The sequence below is a fragment of the Anopheles marshallii genome, chromosome X (assembly GCF_943734725.1).
Source record: "Anopheles marshallii chromosome X, idAnoMarsDA_429_01, whole genome shotgun sequence".
NCBI classification, from domain to species: domain Eukaryota; kingdom Metazoa; phylum Arthropoda; class Insecta; order Diptera; family Culicidae; genus Anopheles; species Anopheles marshallii.
In genome coordinates, this window is record NC_071325.1 from 5,764,977 (window position 1) to 5,783,211 (window position 18,235).

General features: G+C 45.0%; 2 protein-coding genes across 2 annotated transcripts; one reads left to right on the forward strand and one right to left on the reverse strand.

The window, feature by feature from the left end:
• The first annotated feature begins 951 nt into the window (after nt 1-951).
• LOC128718278 (nuclear factor of activated T-cells 5-like) lies at nt 952-10,624 on the forward strand. The gene is made up of 6 exons (XM_053811926.1): nt 952-1,610; nt 5,751-6,547; nt 6,623-6,849; nt 7,107-7,584; nt 8,914-10,557; nt 10,620-10,624. Exons 1-6 carry the CDS (start codon nt 952-954, stop codon nt 10,622-10,624), a joined length of 3,810 nt encoding a protein of 1,269 aa, XP_053667901.1.
• Nucleotides 10,625-14,312: 3,688 nt separating this feature from the next.
• On the reverse strand, nt 14,313-17,178 carry LOC128707651 (nose resistant to fluoxetine protein 6-like). The gene is made up of 5 exons (XM_053802613.1): nt 16,971-17,178; nt 16,018-16,387; nt 15,656-15,947; nt 14,478-15,588; nt 14,313-14,404 (listed from the first exon to the last, which is right to left on the reverse strand). Exons 1-5 carry the CDS (start codon nt 17,176-17,178, stop codon nt 14,313-14,315), a joined length of 2,073 nt encoding a protein of 690 aa, XP_053658588.1.
• Nucleotides 17,179-18,235: the final 1,057 nt, after the last annotated feature.

Consider the following 18,235-nt stretch of genomic DNA (forward strand, 5'->3'; position numbering starts at 1 on the left):
TTTACCACACCCTCCTATTAGCTTGACCGTCCTCTCGCCCCATCCACCACTGCTCTGAGGATTCGTGGATCTTTTGAGAGTCGATTCCTGAGCTGAATGACTCCTCACTAAAAATACATATGAATGTATCTTTTCAATACGTTCAATAAGTACAACACCAAATGGGAGGTTTTGAGGATTTCTTGGCATGTTCTTTTAGAATCAATCTAATATGTGTATACTTCTACGATCATTAGTTCTATTTTAAGTGGCGAATGTCAGCCTTTAGACACTAAACCTCTATAAAATGAATAAAATAGTTCAAATTTGTTTGGATCGCCATTTAGATCTTTTGTCATCAAGACTAATCAAATCCCTGAAGAAATCCTGGCATCTGAAAACAACATACTGATGAACTGTTGGCGGTTCTTTGCTGGGGTTTATAGACAACTTTAAAAGGTTGCCAATACACCTCACTCAGTACCTGATAAGAAGGGTATTTCTACATGCATTAAAAAGTCTCTTTAGTAAAACCTAATTTAACCAGCTTATTCTGCAATGGGAGTTAAAAATCTGTAAATATCTTCTTTATTTCCTTAACAGAACCAACAACAAAACTGAATCTCAAAGACTACTGTGAACGTGGATAGTTTTAGAATGAACGCGTTCGGTAAGAATCCCCATTTTTGTACTACATTGTTTTGCGCTTGTTGCTTTATTGTAATCATTTGATACATATGGAAAGAAAAATAATCAACTCTTCAATCGTCAACCGATCAACTCACCTTACTGTGGTTCTCGCTCTCCATCAACCTGTATAACACAACCTCAACGGACGGTTGGCTAAACACATGCGAGAATAGCACTGTCTAGTTTTTAGAACGTCATAATTCCCGTTAAAATTAAATCTTTTAAAGTTATACAGTACTACAGATATTGCTTTTCGATTACCTCTCGACAGAAAACTGAACAATGGACACAAAAACACACAAACGCGAAAGAAGCAAACCACCAAGCAAAGCGTCTGGGCGAACGAATGCCATCCAAAACAGTACACTGGGCAGTGTGGCGAGCGTACCATCACTGCCGGTAACTCCAGAGCGGCGACTGACAGCGATAAGTAGCAGCCCAGGCAGTAAGTTCACCAGTGTACCCAGGACAGGTGGACCAACTGATCGTAACACGTCGATCGTCCTTCGCTATTCGGCGCCCTGTGCTGGGCCGGAATCGCCCGTTGCGACCACCAAACCCAAGGTACCACGGCTGTCCGGCAAACGTCAACCGGGCAAAGCGTTCTCGGTCAGCCTCGGTGTGAAGCAGGCCTGTAGCCGTCCATCGCTCGTTCGGAAGTCGCTTCCGACGGTTGGCGTTGCCGGTGCCGGGCGGCTCACGCGACACGGCGGTGTGCCACCGATCGTTGTCACCACCGCCACAACGAACAGTGATAATTCCAGTGATTCCATTCACGGCTTCGACCGTAGTGGCGACAGTACCAAGCTTGATAAACAGCATCAACTGACGGATGCACAGCAGGCCGAGTACGGCGCGACACCGAACAACTATCAACCATCTTCCATCGGTCAATATAGTTCCGACGTGCAGCAGCAGCAACGGCAGCCAGGTAGCAGTGGGTAAGTTGTTCCTTAATTCTTCTGTTAATTTCATTACGATATAACACGCTGTTGCAATGAAAGCATACGTGAACTTCAACGCATGATTAATGGGCTTACGGGCGAACAGTCATCCCCTGGCGGATGATGTTCGACGTTACCTTCTCGTGAAGGTTTTAGGATGTTTTAGCTGCAATTGTTATTTCCTACCCATCCACCGCCCATGCGGTGGTCTAAACAAAAGACCGATCTTATCTGCAGCGTCTGTACACTGCTGATAAGAAGCCGAGGAACAGATGTCTTGTGGCAATCTTCTAACAGATACACATTCCCATTGCTAGCCGGCCCTGCCAGACATAAGCGGTTACTTCTCCGCACAAACAAAGGCCCCCCGGTTTTCCAATTGTGCAGCGCGATAAGAATGTACGCCTACAGTGTCAGGGTATTTTGTAATAGTTTTGTAACGCAACATATGCGAAGCGCGTCAGTCTGACACCAGCAGTACGCGGTACCGTGGAGAGTTCCGAGTTCGAGTGTTGGATATATTCCAAACCCGCTACGTATTAAGGGTGCAGAGATGATGAATCTATAATTGATCCACTATTCCCGATAGCGTCAGATAGACAGTTCCCGATAGACAAGCCTTAGGAATTCCCTTGTGACGCAGCGTACCTGGTCTCAGTGTACCTTTGCTGTGACGTCGGCAGACTGGCGCCATTGGCGAATGCTATTTCCTGCTACGTACTGTCACTACTCTCTGTTCGCTGTTCGCACCCCCGCCAAACCGGGCGCGGAGATGCTTTGGTGCGAGAATGTACCTGAAGCGGAGGATGATTGGGTCTCCACCTGCACCCAGCGTTTCTTGGGTTTTTTCGGATAGGGATTTTCTTGCGAATCCGTACCGACTCACCTAATAGGTACAGAGGTACAGAGGTGGTACATATTCTAATTAGATGTCCGGTGTCCTGAGGGTGTATGATGTGTGTAACCTTCAGCGGTGGCAGAAACGTATTTCCAGCGCGTCAGCTAATGTTTGGCTATGTACGTTTGTATAGTGCCCGGGAGGACAACGCAGAAGTTTAAGGTACACGGACGTATGATTTATTGTACAGCCGATGCTGTTTCCAGGTGCCGTACACACTGGATCTTCACCGCTCCAAACTCCACAGACGGAGCGAGTAATCTACTTCGCCACCGTTCCGTTCTCGCCTTTCTGTGACTCACACGCCCCGGTGTGGGTCGCGTTTGCAGTAGATTAGGGTGTAATTTATCAGCAGCTAGCTGTCCAACGCGGTGTAGATCAGATTCTGGGAAGATGCCCGTTAGATTGGCCTAGCACTGCTACTGGTTTACAAGGAGGGGTGTAGACAACCTCGGCTTCTTTAACTTGCTGTGGAGAGCTCTTTCGTCTTCTGCCAGCAAACAGGCGACCATTCTCAACGGTGGCTACTGTTAACAGTTTGGATCTGTCGGTCTAGGCGTTTGTCTTGCCCGGCCAGATGTGTGTCGGACTTTGTCGTCACAGTTATGTCTCGGCTTCGGCATAATCGTGACTCGACAAAACGACTACACGAGGAAAAGGGAGAGAGAAAGACTCGTTCAACCGTTCCGGCCAAGGAAGGGAAGAGAACGAGAGAATGAAGGAGAGAGACAGCGTAGAGAGCAGGTTGATGATGGTGGAACCAGATCGATTAGTACATCGCGTTGGCTGTATGCGTGTATGAATGGTGGGAGGCATACAGAAGCTCGCCACTGATCCAGTCGCTGGACTAGTCAGTCTTGTTTACACCACCCAACTGTCAACAGCTGTTCGTCGTCGGCCCATCAGTATCGTTCGGTCTGTGCACGGTGTTTATACTGATTTACACGCGAACAACGCGGGAATTTGCGCACAACTAAACAACGACGTTACAGTGCATAACCCACCAGTGCACCGATCGCTTTACACAGCACAAAATCCTGTGGTTTTAGTGCAGCAAACAAACGTCACACAGGTTTTGTCGTCGTAGCTCACAAATATGAGGTGCCGATCGGTCGCCCCAGCACTGTGTCGAATGTTTTGCCAACCTATTAGCAAACGTGAGTTCTGAAGTTTGTGAGAGTTTTTTGTTGCAGTGTCGGCCGGAGCGTCTGGCTGTAATCATATCTCCACAATCAAACGCATCATCCCGTTGTCTTGAAGAAGAGGAAGTAAGTACAATCAATATCGCCCTGTTGTTTCTACCCCATCTTGACCGGGATATGCACGTCAGCAAACCGGTAGGTTCGTCTTCGTTTCGTCTGTTCGTCCGCCTGTTACGTTGCGGCCTTGCCTTACTGAAACGGTCCTGGAAGGTCATTTTCTTTTACACGTTGTGCCGAATATTTGCCAGCAAGACCGTGCACTTCTTAGACCAGATGTGTGGCAAAACTATAAATATCTATTTCCAGTGCCGTAGGCCAAAATATTTCTTCATCCATCATCGGTTTCGGTACAATTAGCCCTACGGGTAGTGTTCGTAGAGGGTTTTTGTTATGCATTGGATTTTTTTTCTAATTTAATCAACACAGTTTGTGAACTGGGTCTATACTAACACCGCTTTCAAAAAACATACTTACTCATGTGAATTCCGTTGACGTTTTGTTGAGAATCTGATTTAAAGCAGTAGAATAATCGTTATAGACCACCAGTTTCCGGTTGGCGCTAGCTTATTAATAATTAATTCACCAAGAATTATGTATTTCAAAGTTACAGCTTATCGAATTCTTCATTAATTTTGTTCAGAACCGGCTTTAATCGGTGTGCGAAGGGTGTTGTCAAATCAACTTTGAAACCTCAGGAGTTTGTCGAGTGCGTTCCGGAGTTAATTATCCCGGCTGACACAATTTGTGTTAATTGTATCTTACGTAGTGTTATAGAAATATGAAAATAAAAGCAGATTTAGAGCGAGCGAGCCATAGACATTTTAATGTACAGAGCTGTCTAAGTTGGTTTAAGCCTTTTTGTGGAAGTTTACAAATATCTCGGATATATTTTATATAACATCTTCGAGATAGTTCAGTAGACAGTGTACTCTGTTCCTATATTTTAGGGGTTATAAGATGTACCGGGTGATGGTGCGCTATAAAACCCTCTTGCGGGGACTGTATACATCAAAAATAATAGTCCAAGAATCTAAACTTGTAACGAATACTCACAAGCGGTTAGTTGGTAAGTTCATAAATAGCCAAATGGGCAGCTCTCCGCCCGTTGCACTGCAAAGATGTCAGCCTCCTTATGTGATGATTGCTAGCGGTTCACTCATAGTGCACATCATCCCGTGGTGCGCTAAACGCGAGCAGGTCGTAAATTGAATATTTATTTGATTTCAAAAATCCCACGATACGATTGAGGCAGGAAGCGAACGGAAACCGCGTGCATACACAGCGGCTGGCAAAGTGATACGTAATGCATGAATGAGATAGATCTCGCTGATTTTCTCAGAATGATTAACTGGGAGTTAATTGCGGTCGCGACCGAGACACGCACCCCGAACACAAACGCTGTTTACCCCGCAGCTCCCCATTGCCTCTCATACCTGTTGGCGGGGTTTGATTGTAATGTTGTTGTTGTTGTTTGCGTCTGGTACAAGAACCCGTACCCAAGTCATTACAGTTGCGCGCTAACTATCACGACCTTCTTCCACTGGATGATCTCGCTGCACCCAAGCACATTCAACGGTCAGCGGCAGCGGTGCGTCTCGATGCGCGTGCAAAGCCGTCTAATAAGTGCATGCGGTACGTTGCTTTGTCGCATATGGTTTTGCATTTTGTAGCAGCAAACTACAAAAAAGCCGCCGCTCACTCGCCCACTCTTGCGGCGTCTACCGTGGACGTACGATTGGGTGCGATGCTCAATTTGTCGTCATTTCTCCATTTGTTTATTTTTAACATTTTCTTCGACATCTTCGACATCGAACGAGGTGTTGTTGTTAGTTTTTCGTTGCTGTTGTTGATGATAGTCTATAAATACATCACGCCAAACAGTGATCAAAGGGCAGAGCGGATGGAAGGGCTTGGAGTCTTGGTAATCGTTTGATAACGTCACAAATTGGTGTTATTCAAATTCCGTGTCGGGTCCGTTTACGAATCGCAGGTTTAGAGTAACTGATACTAACCCTATCTTGGTGTATTCACGTACAGGATGGTTGCCACCTCGGGGTCTCCACTGTCCCAGAGTCTGTCACCAGCGACGGGATCCTCCCCGCCGCTATCGATCTCAACAAACGTGACGCTTAACACGCCCTCGCTGGCGAACTGCACCGGCAGACAGGGCGCATCCGTCGGTAGTTCGCGTACGGGTAACACCACCGGCAGCAAGCGAACCTCCAGCACGGCTGCATCCGGGCTCGGCGCCGAGGGTAGACATGTTCCATTCCGCCTGACAGCCAACAACGATGGGAATTGCATGCCGGGCGGATCGCCCACCCATACCAGCGTCAGGGACGGGAAGGTACAGCTGCAGATCGTCACACAGCCGGAGTCGCAGCACCGGGCCCGCTACCAGACGGAAGGTTCCCGGGGTGCGGTGAAGGACCGTAGCGGCAACGGGTTCCCGGTGGTGCGGCTCGTCGGTTACAACAAACCCACCGCACTGCAGGTGTACATCGGTTCCGACGTGGGACGCCCGTCGCCCCACATCTTCTACCAGGCGTGCAAGGTGTCGGGCAAGAACTCGACCTCCTGCATCGAGCGCAACATTAACGGTACGAAGTACATCGAGATACAGCTGAAGCCGGAAAACGGCATGACGGTGACGTGCGACTGTGTCGGCATACTGAAGGAGCGTAACGTGGACGTGGAGTACCGGTTTCCGGACCAGACGGCGTCACGCACCAAGAAAAAATCCACCAGATGTCGGATGGTGTTCCGCACGACTATTCTCGGTGACGATGGTACGGCGGAACTGCTACAGGTGTGCTCGCAACAAATCATCTGCAGTGAGTATTGTCATGTTTACGTTTGTTTTGGACATATATAGCCTAATGTTTCCTTACAACTCCTATTACTTTTAGCACAACCACCGGGTGTACCGGAAATATTGAAAAAATCACTAATCTCCTGCCCGGTGGAGGGTGGACTCGAGCTGTTTATAATCGGCAAAAACTTCCTCAAGGATACGCGCGTAGTCTTCCAGCGTTCAAAGGGCATGCTAACACAGTCGGCATTTGCACGCACCGCTGTGCAGAATACAACTGCCTGGGAGCAATCGGTCATCCCCGATAAGGAGCATCTAAATCAGGTGCGTTTAGGCGAGGGTTAAAACAACTACACTAGCGAAAGATAGAAAGAGAACAGTGTGCGCACCCAAACACACACAGTGACTCTCTCATCTATTTATGTGAATGTACATCAGCTCGAACTGTTATCCAGAGAACAGCCTGCTTGTTGTTAAGCCAAGTCCATTACCCAGCTGTACTACGCCGGCGGAACGTTTACCTCTTCTCCGTGGTTTTGATGTTCTTAACTAACAACTTTCTATTGCTTCTCTGTTTTCAGGTACATCTAATCTGCGTAGTGCCTCCGTACGAACGGCAGGACATTACCGAACCGATCACAATCAAAATGTACATCGTGTCGAGTGGCAAAAAGAGCGAAACGCATGACTTTATTTACACACCGAAAGGTGAGCATACGACGCTCAGTGCGGCGACCGTATCATCACCAGCACGCCGTAACAGAATAAATGCAGTTGGTCAACAACTGCAGCAGCAGCATCAGCAGCCACAACCGCAACCAACATCACACAACTATTTTAGCGAGCTTGCTGCTGCCGCCATCGGTAACGGTTCCGGATTGGAAAATGGCGCCACAGTAAACGTTGGCGCAAACGCTGACAGTGCACTAGCGGTGGCGAATGCTAATGCGGCCATTAACGCGATTGCCGCAACCGTCGTCTCATCGTCGGCTATGGGTGAGCTGCCGGGACCGAACGGGACTGCCGGGCGTTTCGTCTGCAACGGAAACCGCAATGAAGGTATACTTGTTTGGCTTCTTTGCGGTGGTGGGAAATTATGCACAGCAGGATGAACATGGTTTGTGTTCTCTCGCCTTTGCGTACAAATAATATCCTTCCATGATTGACTGTTGGAAGTGTGAATAGCGGTGGAGAACCAGTTGGAAACGGGAGTATTTATTGGTCAACTGTACTACTTCAGATATTAATTATTTGCAAATTGTCATATTCTTAACCTTTTTGTAGACGATCAATTGTATTAAATAATCAAGAATCAATAGTAAAACAAATTACCACCACTAAAAGGAAGCTTGCGATCAGCAGTGTGTGGCACCAATAACTATAAAATTCAACTTCATCAACTAGTACACTTTATAGTACAAACGTATCTTTCTTTTACCCCTTCTTTTAAAATAATTGACCAAATTGAGAGCATGCCGAAGCGATATGAGACTTGGGTAATAGAAGTCAAAGCACCTCCTCACAACACGTGAAGGTGAAGGTAAAGAGGATGAGCTCATTCCCGTTTTTGATGCCTTTCCGTTGAGTTTTGTTTCTGTTTTATTTTATCGGTTGCAATAATTCGTTCATACATCATCAAAGTAATGTTTTGGACTGTTGATCGTTTTGTTTTATGCTCAGCTTGTTACTCTATGAGTATTTAGTATGGTTTCTACATCTACGGAGGGTGAACTCCACCATTAGCGTGATTGTATTTAGTACATATTTAGTACATCTCTAGTGCGTTTGGTAGTAACTGTTTGTTTTATTTTATTCGTTGTATTAGAATGTTTTTAATGAAATGCCCGTAAAGCATTAATGGTTTTGAACGATTTGTTATCTTCATTTTTCTGTTGAGTAGTAGTTTTTTTTAAATTATTCGACAAACAACATATACATTTGAAAAATAGTATCTCACATCACACTAGAGTTAGTTCAAACGAAGATGCCCTATACACACTACAGGATAGACCACAACATCATCTTAATCGGTAGTTTGAGATTTTATGATTTATCCATCTTAAACAAAGCATCGTATGATGGATTGTTAACCATTTGCAACAAATTGAGCTTTCCACGCTAAATTATGATTGTGTTAGTGTAGTTGGCAGATATGATTTATACATTAGTAGCAGTAGGAAGGTAATGTTTAAGTGTAGAAAATTGCAGGCATTCGAAACTGATACTGTATTGCTAGCTTTGTAGCTTCTTTGCAAGAGTATGTTGAGCAAAGTATTTAGTAGACTCGTAGATATTGTCATCAACAGCGTTGGATGACCTTAATTTACTTTGTTACTTGTTTCCTTTCGTCTCATATCGCTTTCTTCGTTTACCCAATGCCTTTCCCAGCCGTATCACCGTTCGACGAGCCAAACGTGTGCGACAGTCGTCCAATGTTTTTGCGAGCTTCCACATCGCTCGAAATTGCCGCGAAGGGCATGATGCCGCCACCAATCAATGTGCTGCCATCAATCAGTGGAGGTACTGCAAGTATTATGCAACCGCAGTGCCATTCGGGGCTGACGATCGGCGTTGGTAGCGAGCAGCAGTACTCGGTGTCGTTGTCATCACCGCAACAGGTACAACCCACAGAAGCATTTAAAGCGGAATTGGTCGAGCCGGAGTGCAGCCGTAGCGATATGGTCGATGAGGACTCGCTGGACGGTGTCATGTACAGGCCGTTACCAGCGGACGAAAGTATTCTCTATCGTCGGCGAAGCGTCCGTCAACCGAGCATGGACATGGAGGACAGCTCGTCGTCCATGTCACTGCTGCCCAATGGTGGTCACATGTTAGACATACCACTCGGGGATGGAGGTGGTCCTGGTGGGGGAGGCGGCGGCAACAGTGGGGTTTCGATCGGTGCGCAGCATTTCGATACGGTGATGAACATTGCCACCATGGCCACATTCTGTGGCAGTGCCAACTTGCCCATGGCGCTGATTAACACGAACTATATGAGCGGTGAGTCGTTGGATGCTGCGAAAAATACCATCCCATCGGAATGCGAGCTTAAAAACATTGTTAAGACAGAGACACAAGCCCAACCGCAGTTATCATCACCCTCACCGTCGAACATACAGCTAAGCCAGTTGATGGCGGTTACATGCAATGATGCTATCGCCACACAGATCGAAGCGAAATGCCTGCAACAGCAGCAGCAACAACAACAGCAGCAACAGCAGCAAGCAACACTGTTGGACATTTCTAACCTAACGGTTCCGAATGATGCTGCTACGGTGCAAAATATGCTACAGCAGCAAGATATGCTGCTAGCACCAACCGCCCCCACCCCAACATCGTTGTTACAGCAGCAACAACAACAAGAACAACATCGCCACCAACAGCAACAGCAGGAACAGCATCAACATCATCAGCAGCAGCTACAGCAACAACAGCATCAACAACAAATGCAGCAACAACAGCAGCTACAGCAACAACATCAACAGCTACAGCAGCAGCAGCAGCAGCAACAACACCTGCAACAGCAGCAACAACAACTGCAACAGCAGCAGCAGCTGCAACAGCAACGACAACTGCAGCAGCAACAACTTCAAGAGCAGGAAGAGCTGCATCATCATTTACAGCAGCTGCAGCAACAGATGCCAGCAGAAAAAATGGACGTCGGTATGGTTAGCGGTTCGGTTGTTGTGTGTGATGGGATGTTGATGAACAGCCAGCTTGCCCAGCAACCGATGGATACATCTGCTCCATTGTCTGCTGCGTCAGTTATGGGTGCAATGGGTGTGCAAATGAGCAGCGTTGTCGGTACCGGGACAGGTGAGATACCGCCAGTCAACAGAGTCACTACGGTCGAGCCGCAACGTATAGAGCCACAAAACAACGAGACATCCATTGCGATGGATTCGATCGGTCTCAACGCGGCACAGGAGGTTTCGCTTGCGGAAGAGTCCCGTGCTCTAGCCTCGGAACTAACCTCGATGACCGAAACGGAGCTGATGAACTACATATGTCCGAGCGCTTTCGATTCCGGTAAGTAGTTAGAAGGAATTAAATGTCATGTATGCTAAATATGATTTCGTGTTTTGTTTTAGTTTAACGCTGAACAGAGGCTAGAGAAAATATAACAACGGCTACACATCGGAACAGTATGTAACTAAATGGTTTGACAAGAACCGGAGAAGTGTGAAGAGGCGTGCTGCATCTTACCAAACATTCTATTTAGCAGTCCATGCAATTTGATGCATGTAAAGTGTAGAAAACTGTGTGCTACAAGCATACAACTATTATGTTCGTTTCGATTGTTACGTCTGTTTTATGTTCTAGTACCACTTGTCAAATGTATGTGGCTCAGCTGTGCTCATCCGGACCAGACCAGGATTAGGAAAGTGCCACTTTGAATGAATCAGTCAAAACAGCCGGTGAGGGTTAAAGCGACACTTTTCGGACCCATTTCTTCATACAATTCATACAGTTTTTCCTATTAAACAGTTTTTTTGGGGGCTCTCAGGAGGTGTTTGAAGACGTGCTGGACCCATTTCCGTACTCAAATGAACAAATTTATAAAAATGGGGTCAAATTTTGAAGCCAATTGACGTGCAACATTTGTCAAGTGGAAATGAACGATTGTTTTATTTGGTAGCAACCTAGTTGCCAGTACAAAAGATTGTAAGGGAGCTCGTGCAAAGAAAAGGAAAGAGAGTGGAATTTGAGTAAGCAACCTAGTTCCTACAGCTCGGACAATGGTCCATGGTTTAAATATTTGTTTTTTTTTAAATTCATCTTGCGTTAGTGTTGCATTGCAAAAAACTCATAACGTTTGCCATAATAATTCTCTGAGTCATGTTGTACTAGGAAGAAGGATACAGTATACAATTCGCTCGCCCGTTAGATTAAAAGTAGGCACGCCACGTTTCGAACGTACAGATCACAGTCGGTGGCTGCCATGTAAGGCTATGGTTTAAGTACGCAACGGGGAGAAAGCTATTGTTAATGAGAGTATTTTTCGCTATTAGAGTGAAACCACACAATTATACTTGTATATGTATTCTATTATATTATACCGTCATGCGACTCGTCACTAGACACGTGCACCAACCTTTTTATACTAACACGTACATACAGTTTAGCGATTCTTCTCTTCGGATTCTCATCTGTACGGAGACTCCTTTTATGGCACCAATAAATCCCATCTTCAAACACAAATACGCACATATTCTCAGTCACTCACACCCATAACCATTCTCACATCATACCCAAAACCCAACCTATATAAAAAAAGGCAGGAGAGATAACTAAACGTCAAAGCCTGACTATACAATCTATAAGATATAGCGTAACGATGTGTGAAAGAGCGTTCAAAACCAAAGTGAGACTTTGATCCGATAGACAGAATAGGGGCAGTCGAGTGTGGAAAAAGCAAATCACTTAACATTTAAAACGATATGGCTGTTAATTTTTTGTGTTTTTGCTTAGTTAATTATTTAAATTCCATACTTGTGCGTAAGCGAAACGAGGACGTTTAGTTACTGTCAAACTCGTATATGAATAAGTTCGTGGTGATGTTTGTACCTTTAGAAGAAAACAATAACCAGAACACACAAGAAAAAAGCTTTGCTACCATTAGGAAGGAAGATATAATGGAAAAGGGGAATATGTAGAATAGAAGGCGAGTGGAGTGCCGAATGGAATGGACGAAAAAAATTTAACTAAACAACGAATAGCAAACGAATCGGGAACGTTGATATATAAGCTAATGGAAACCACAAACAAAAGAACACACAAACTGCAGACTGCCATATATTCCCGTATAGCGTTTAACTCGTAAGGATTTAGCAGTGATTTCGATTCACGCAGTGTTAATAACTTGCACATCGCTGTGCATTCGTTGTTTTAGTGCAGTACAGCTCGATATAGAGTGCGTCCGAATAACGTAGCTTTAGTTTCCTGCCATCCACATCGGGTTTACACGATTTAAGCAACACAAAAGCCTATTTTTGATAGCACCACAGTTGGTGGATAGCATTTTAACTAGGATGGCAAACGAAACAGTTGTGACGGTTGTTGTGCGTTGTTCTGACTGTACTACAGGCGGGTGGTACAGACGGCCGAAATCAGGGTCATATTTCGTGGACGTACACTTCTGCACGAACTTGACGAACAGACTGAACATGAGTTCCACGAACTTGACACAGAGTCGCGCGCAGATAAACATTTGCACTGGCGGTAGTGCTGTGGTGCGAGCTCTAAAAACACTCTTTTGGAGTGCTAACAGATGGAGAGAGAGACAGAGAAACAGAGTAAGGGAAATAGAGAGAGTGAGAGAGTGAAAGGGGTTTACAAAAAAAAAAAAAACAAACAACATTAGTCCAAATTGAACGAAAAGTCTTAATTAACAAACTTTAAAAAGGCCAAACGATTATGCGATAATCGGACGTAAATCAAATATTCTAGGTGATAACCGAAGTCAACAAAGCACGCAAATCAAAACTATTCTAAGTGTTTTTTTTTATCTCCAAATTTTTCAATTTACTTTATGTTTAGTTTTCATTTAGGCACGACTTTAAAAGGCCAAATTTATTTTCGCGTATTTACTATTTTACAAATTAAAAAAAGAAAAGATGTTGGAATGGTCCAAAGTTATTTTTTGCTTTGTTATGTTTTAATATTCTATACACGTACGTATTAGCATAGATTGTGCGTATAAAAAGAGTTTATATTAACGTTATTTACATCGGTTACATTGCAGTGACGGGATTATGTTTTTTACCTTCCCATCTCGAACACTAAGCAACATGTTTACAGTGCGTGTTGTATGTTGCGCGCTATACATAAGGTGAATCGTATTTCGGATCATATATATTTCATTGCTGTAAACTGTTAAACTAATCGACAAATTCCTCAATTGTTTGTTTTATTTTGCATGCTATATTTGAAAGCTGTCAATTATTATTGTCAGGCTGTCGTCAAAGAAATACACTCAGTGCGGCATTTGATGCTACGGAAGGTGAAAGGGTCAACGAACAAGGAATCGCAAACAGGGTTTTCTACAAAAGGAACTGAATTTTACTATATGTATAAAAACACGATTAATCACAATGTCTTGAAGTTGATACTACAAAAGCAAAAACAAAACAAAAAAGATTATAACGCACACAACTCGTGTTGCGGTTTTAGAACATTCGATCCCGCCATTTAGACCATTTTCTCATTACGACAAACTCTCGATTAATGTATTACGTGAAGGAAATTGTAAAAGTACAACTGATTCGTATAATACCAAAACACACGCGAGCTGGCACCATTATTACGGTGAGGTTTTTAGTACAGAAATTTGAAGGCTGATTGGAGCTTGAACCACTCGCTCTATTCAACCGGTGTAGTGCAACACGCACACATAGAAGAAAACAAACGAACAGATCGGCATCTAATAGTAACGTTCGTGCAAAGGAGAAGGAAGTGGTTTGTTTAGTGGACGATCTAAAAACTCTCAAAAACCTGCTGTGTCATTTGTAGTCAAGCATATATGCGTACGTATCAAAACTCTATTCTTACTGTTATTGTTCACAATAAAATTTATTTTGTTTTTTTCCGAATATCTACTACAAACCCGACGTTACCTTGTCAGTCTTCTATAACAGTAGTTGTGTTATTACTTAGTTGCGTATCATGCGTGTTTATGTGAGAGCGTTCGTATCATGCACTGTGTGGCTGCAATGGTGAATGATCCAGATGAACTTTTTTCTGGTGTTAGTTGTATGGCTTTCCCTGCATTCGCCCCAAAAGGTTTACATGCGTGCAGTTTGAATTGTTAGTGAGAGAGATTTCGGTATCACTCGGCTTTCGTCAGTGTTTACTGTATTAGGTTTTTCTGAAGACTCTGTAAAGTAACAGGTAATTATAAAAAAAATAAGTTTTGAATACAAAAATGGAGGTAATGTGCAACTACTTACTCTTTGATGGTTCTCGACCACGTCCAAATAGCATCCGTTCCACACCGATAATTGGAGACTCGAACAGCAGCGTCCAGAATAGTGCGACTGTCAGCGTGAAGCCAATGTCGCCCCAAAACTGATATGCGGCCAAGAGATCGGTAAAGTAGTACGGTATACGGGCAAATCCTGCCATCATAATCTGGATCGGAAAGTGTAGCAGATAGATCGCGTACGACAAGCGACCAAGCGGTTGCCAGAACGTCGCGCCGAGAAATTCATTGATCGGTCCACCGTATCCGTTCACGCACGCGAACACAATCCACCCGATGGCGACAGCCCAAAAGACCCGGCTGAGTGACTCGTAGCTGGCGTCCACCGCCTGTGGTAAGGTTCCGTAGTCCGGCTGCTGGATGGGATGGTCGGCGAGTAGTATCGTCAACACGGCGGTACACGCTAGCGCCCAGCCGAGCGCAACGTACCAGCGCGAGAGCTGTACGTAGTGTTTTTTGGTGCGCTGCAACACATACCCGTATATCACACCGACCAACCATGCACCGGCCCGCGTGTGCGTTGGGTAGTATGTGTATACGTGACGCAAACGTTCCTCATCCACCGCCAGAAAGGAGAGCCGCAGATGGTGCACGTAAAACAGCACGCACACCGAGACCATGGAGGCAACGATCAGTGCCACAACTACGAACAATACCCGGCGGCCCCAACGCCACAGTGGATAAATGAGGAACGGTGCGACCAGGTACAGCTGCATGTCGACGGAAAGGTACCAGGTGTGACCGAGACACACATTCTGCGGATTGACGTAGTTCTGCACGTACAGCAGTGCCGACCACCAGTACTGCTGGCAGGAATCTTCCGTCAGTGACATGGCGCCGTCCCAAAACGGACCAGAGCCGATGTATCGCATGAGTGTCGCGGAGAAGAGAACGAGTGCGGCCAGGGCCGGTGTGAGACGGAGGTAGCGGTGCAGGTACATGATGGGTAGATTGAGCTTCCCGGACCTGTCCAGTGCGTTCAGTATGCTCCAGCACGTGAGCAAACCGCTCAGCAGAAAGAACGTATCTACGGACACGGTAGACGACACGACGAGTACGCTGTGGTACGATTCAAGCCACTGTTTAAGCAGAGATACGAGGTACAAATCATCATCACGTGTCGAATGTGTTTGCTGCACTACTTACCGATAGAATGACATGCGAATTGATGATGGGCTGCATACCGATACGGACGTAGTTGTGGCTAAATACAACCCACACCATCGATATAACCCGTATACCGTTGATGCAGTCCATTGTGTTGGACTTGACTGATGCCACCTGTTGGTTTCGCTGATACGTCGCCAGCAGTTTCCTTCCGTTGCAGTAGAGCGAAAAGATGATTAAGTTTCGGTGCGGTGTCTGACTCCGACATAGTGTGACAGTCTCGTAGAGAGTACTCGCTACCGCTAGCAGCACAATCGTGCCGAAAATGGATCTGTGTAGCAGATGTGTAATGAGTTTACAGAGCGATGTCTAGAACGATTAGGACGACCTGGTGCACTTACATCGTAACCCACTGGGCAGTGCTGAGTGTTGGTGCAAGTGCATTGCAATTAAGCATTATAGGTGGAAGACTGGGGACGGTAGCATTGAGAAACTCTTGGAAGTGTTCGGCCGTGCAGGCTGCCGGTATGCACACACCCAAATGTGCGGCCCAAATCTTCCCAGACGTACCGGGCATTATACGCTGCGTTGCAGGACTCGTGGGTAACAAGTTGTCGAGTGGCACAGTCAGCAAGCAGTAACGGCCTCGTATCGTGCCTATGGTGGGTGAACTGTGCTCGTGGCGCAAGTCAACACACTGATCGTAATGCCCTAGTTCGTACAGATTACCCGCGAAGATACCGGCCGGCCATTTACCCCAGGAATCTAGCACTGGAAGATTCGAAGCAAAGTACACAATAGTAGTAGCTATTTCTAGTGTAGATAATAGGGTAGAGCGCCATTCTTAAACACAGTCTAACACAGCTGCACATCTAATCTAGCTGAGAAGATATAGAGAATTAAAGAAAACCTGTCAATAACACAGACTAGTAGCAGGACTAAGTGATAAAAGTGGGTTTATTGCCATACTGAAGTAATGCTTAGTATCTTCTTCACTGATAAAGAGCTCTACAAGAATGCTACTAGTTTCAAGATGATTAAATAGATAGGCCACAATTCGTCGGCTCATTTAATCAGTTTGCGCGTCAGGATGACGCACTGGATACTTTCTCCTCCACTTACGACTATGGATGGATCACATATTCGATTGGCGATGATGTCCCGGATTAGCCCAGTGGTACGATAAGATTGAACAGGCACTTTATCAACTTTTATGGCACTTTTTGCTGTTAACTTCCACCACTTCTGTGATGGATTTGGTTTTTTTACCCAGTTGCAATGAAGAAGTTCTGCATTGACACACATCGTTAGAAGACGCTTTACTTTAGTTGCACAAGGCAATTTGCTAGCTTACATTTCACTGTCCAAAACTCTTTCGCCTGTATGCCGGCCACCAGCGCTAACAGCTGTTGATCGCATCGTGTTTCGTTGTGCAGCTGACGGATGTCGAGTGATTGGAGCCTGCCCACTATACCGGCGAAGTCGATTGATGGACGTTGATCGTTACGCGCGAGAACGTACGGTACGAAACAGCCAAACAGCCAAAACCTCCAAACCAACATGGTGGCGGTCGGTGCACGTTATGAATCCTAGTGGTGACTGGTATGCGTGGTTCGATTAGCGCGCGTTTTATACTCAGACGTGATGGCATGGTCAATAATTTCTCCAATCGACTACGTTTTTCTATGTTAAAAGGTACTTGATTTCGTTCTGATTTCAAAGTACACATCGTTAAAGAAACCCTACTCGAGAGTTTTGAAAAGATAACGAGCGAGCGTTTTTGCCATTTCCCTTGCGAGGATTACTCTACTACTATTTTAACAAGTGAATAATCATGGTTCCGTAAATAGTGTGATTTGACTCATTGTATCGTGATGCAGTTAATAGTAGTTTGAGGACATAAACAAAAGCTTGTCCGTTAGGTAAGAGATATGGTAAATATGTGATGATATTGCTAATGCACTTCAAGTTGTTGTATTATTTGTTCTATTTGGTTACTTGTACATCAGGTTTTTGTACAGATTACTAGTCAGATATCAAGTGTCTCATATTAAATGATTGAACATGCATTAATATTGTTTCACCATTTTATCTCGGTCCTTTTCTCGATGCTAATTTTAAAAAATTAGAAAAGTTGGAAATTAGCAACCGTACGAATTGAAGTTGAGATATATCGAACTGTGATATTTGATATCCGACATGTATCACGAACTGTTTCCCATAGATCGTACCTATAGTAGAGAACGATCTCAAACGCAGAATTTAAAAATTGGAGGAAAACAGCCAGAATTTGCTAATATTCCATGTTCCATAGAATTTGGGTAGGATAGCCTGTGGGACTTTTCAAGATGCTTCGGATCCTACCCCATTGCAGATCCCAGTCCGTAAAATCGTTTTGATCAACGTCCACATCCAGACCTAAATAGAATTGAAGTGTTGGTGTTGGTACACACCCGCCAAAAAGGCCGATATTTATCAGCAACTAAGGGTAAATGCTCGTGCATATGAAAATGAACTTTTTAACAATTATCATACACGCTTCGACAAACGTTCATTTTAAACGAATGACACCAAGCATAGTTGTATTGTGGCAGTGAAATGTGTACTGTGGTAAATTTG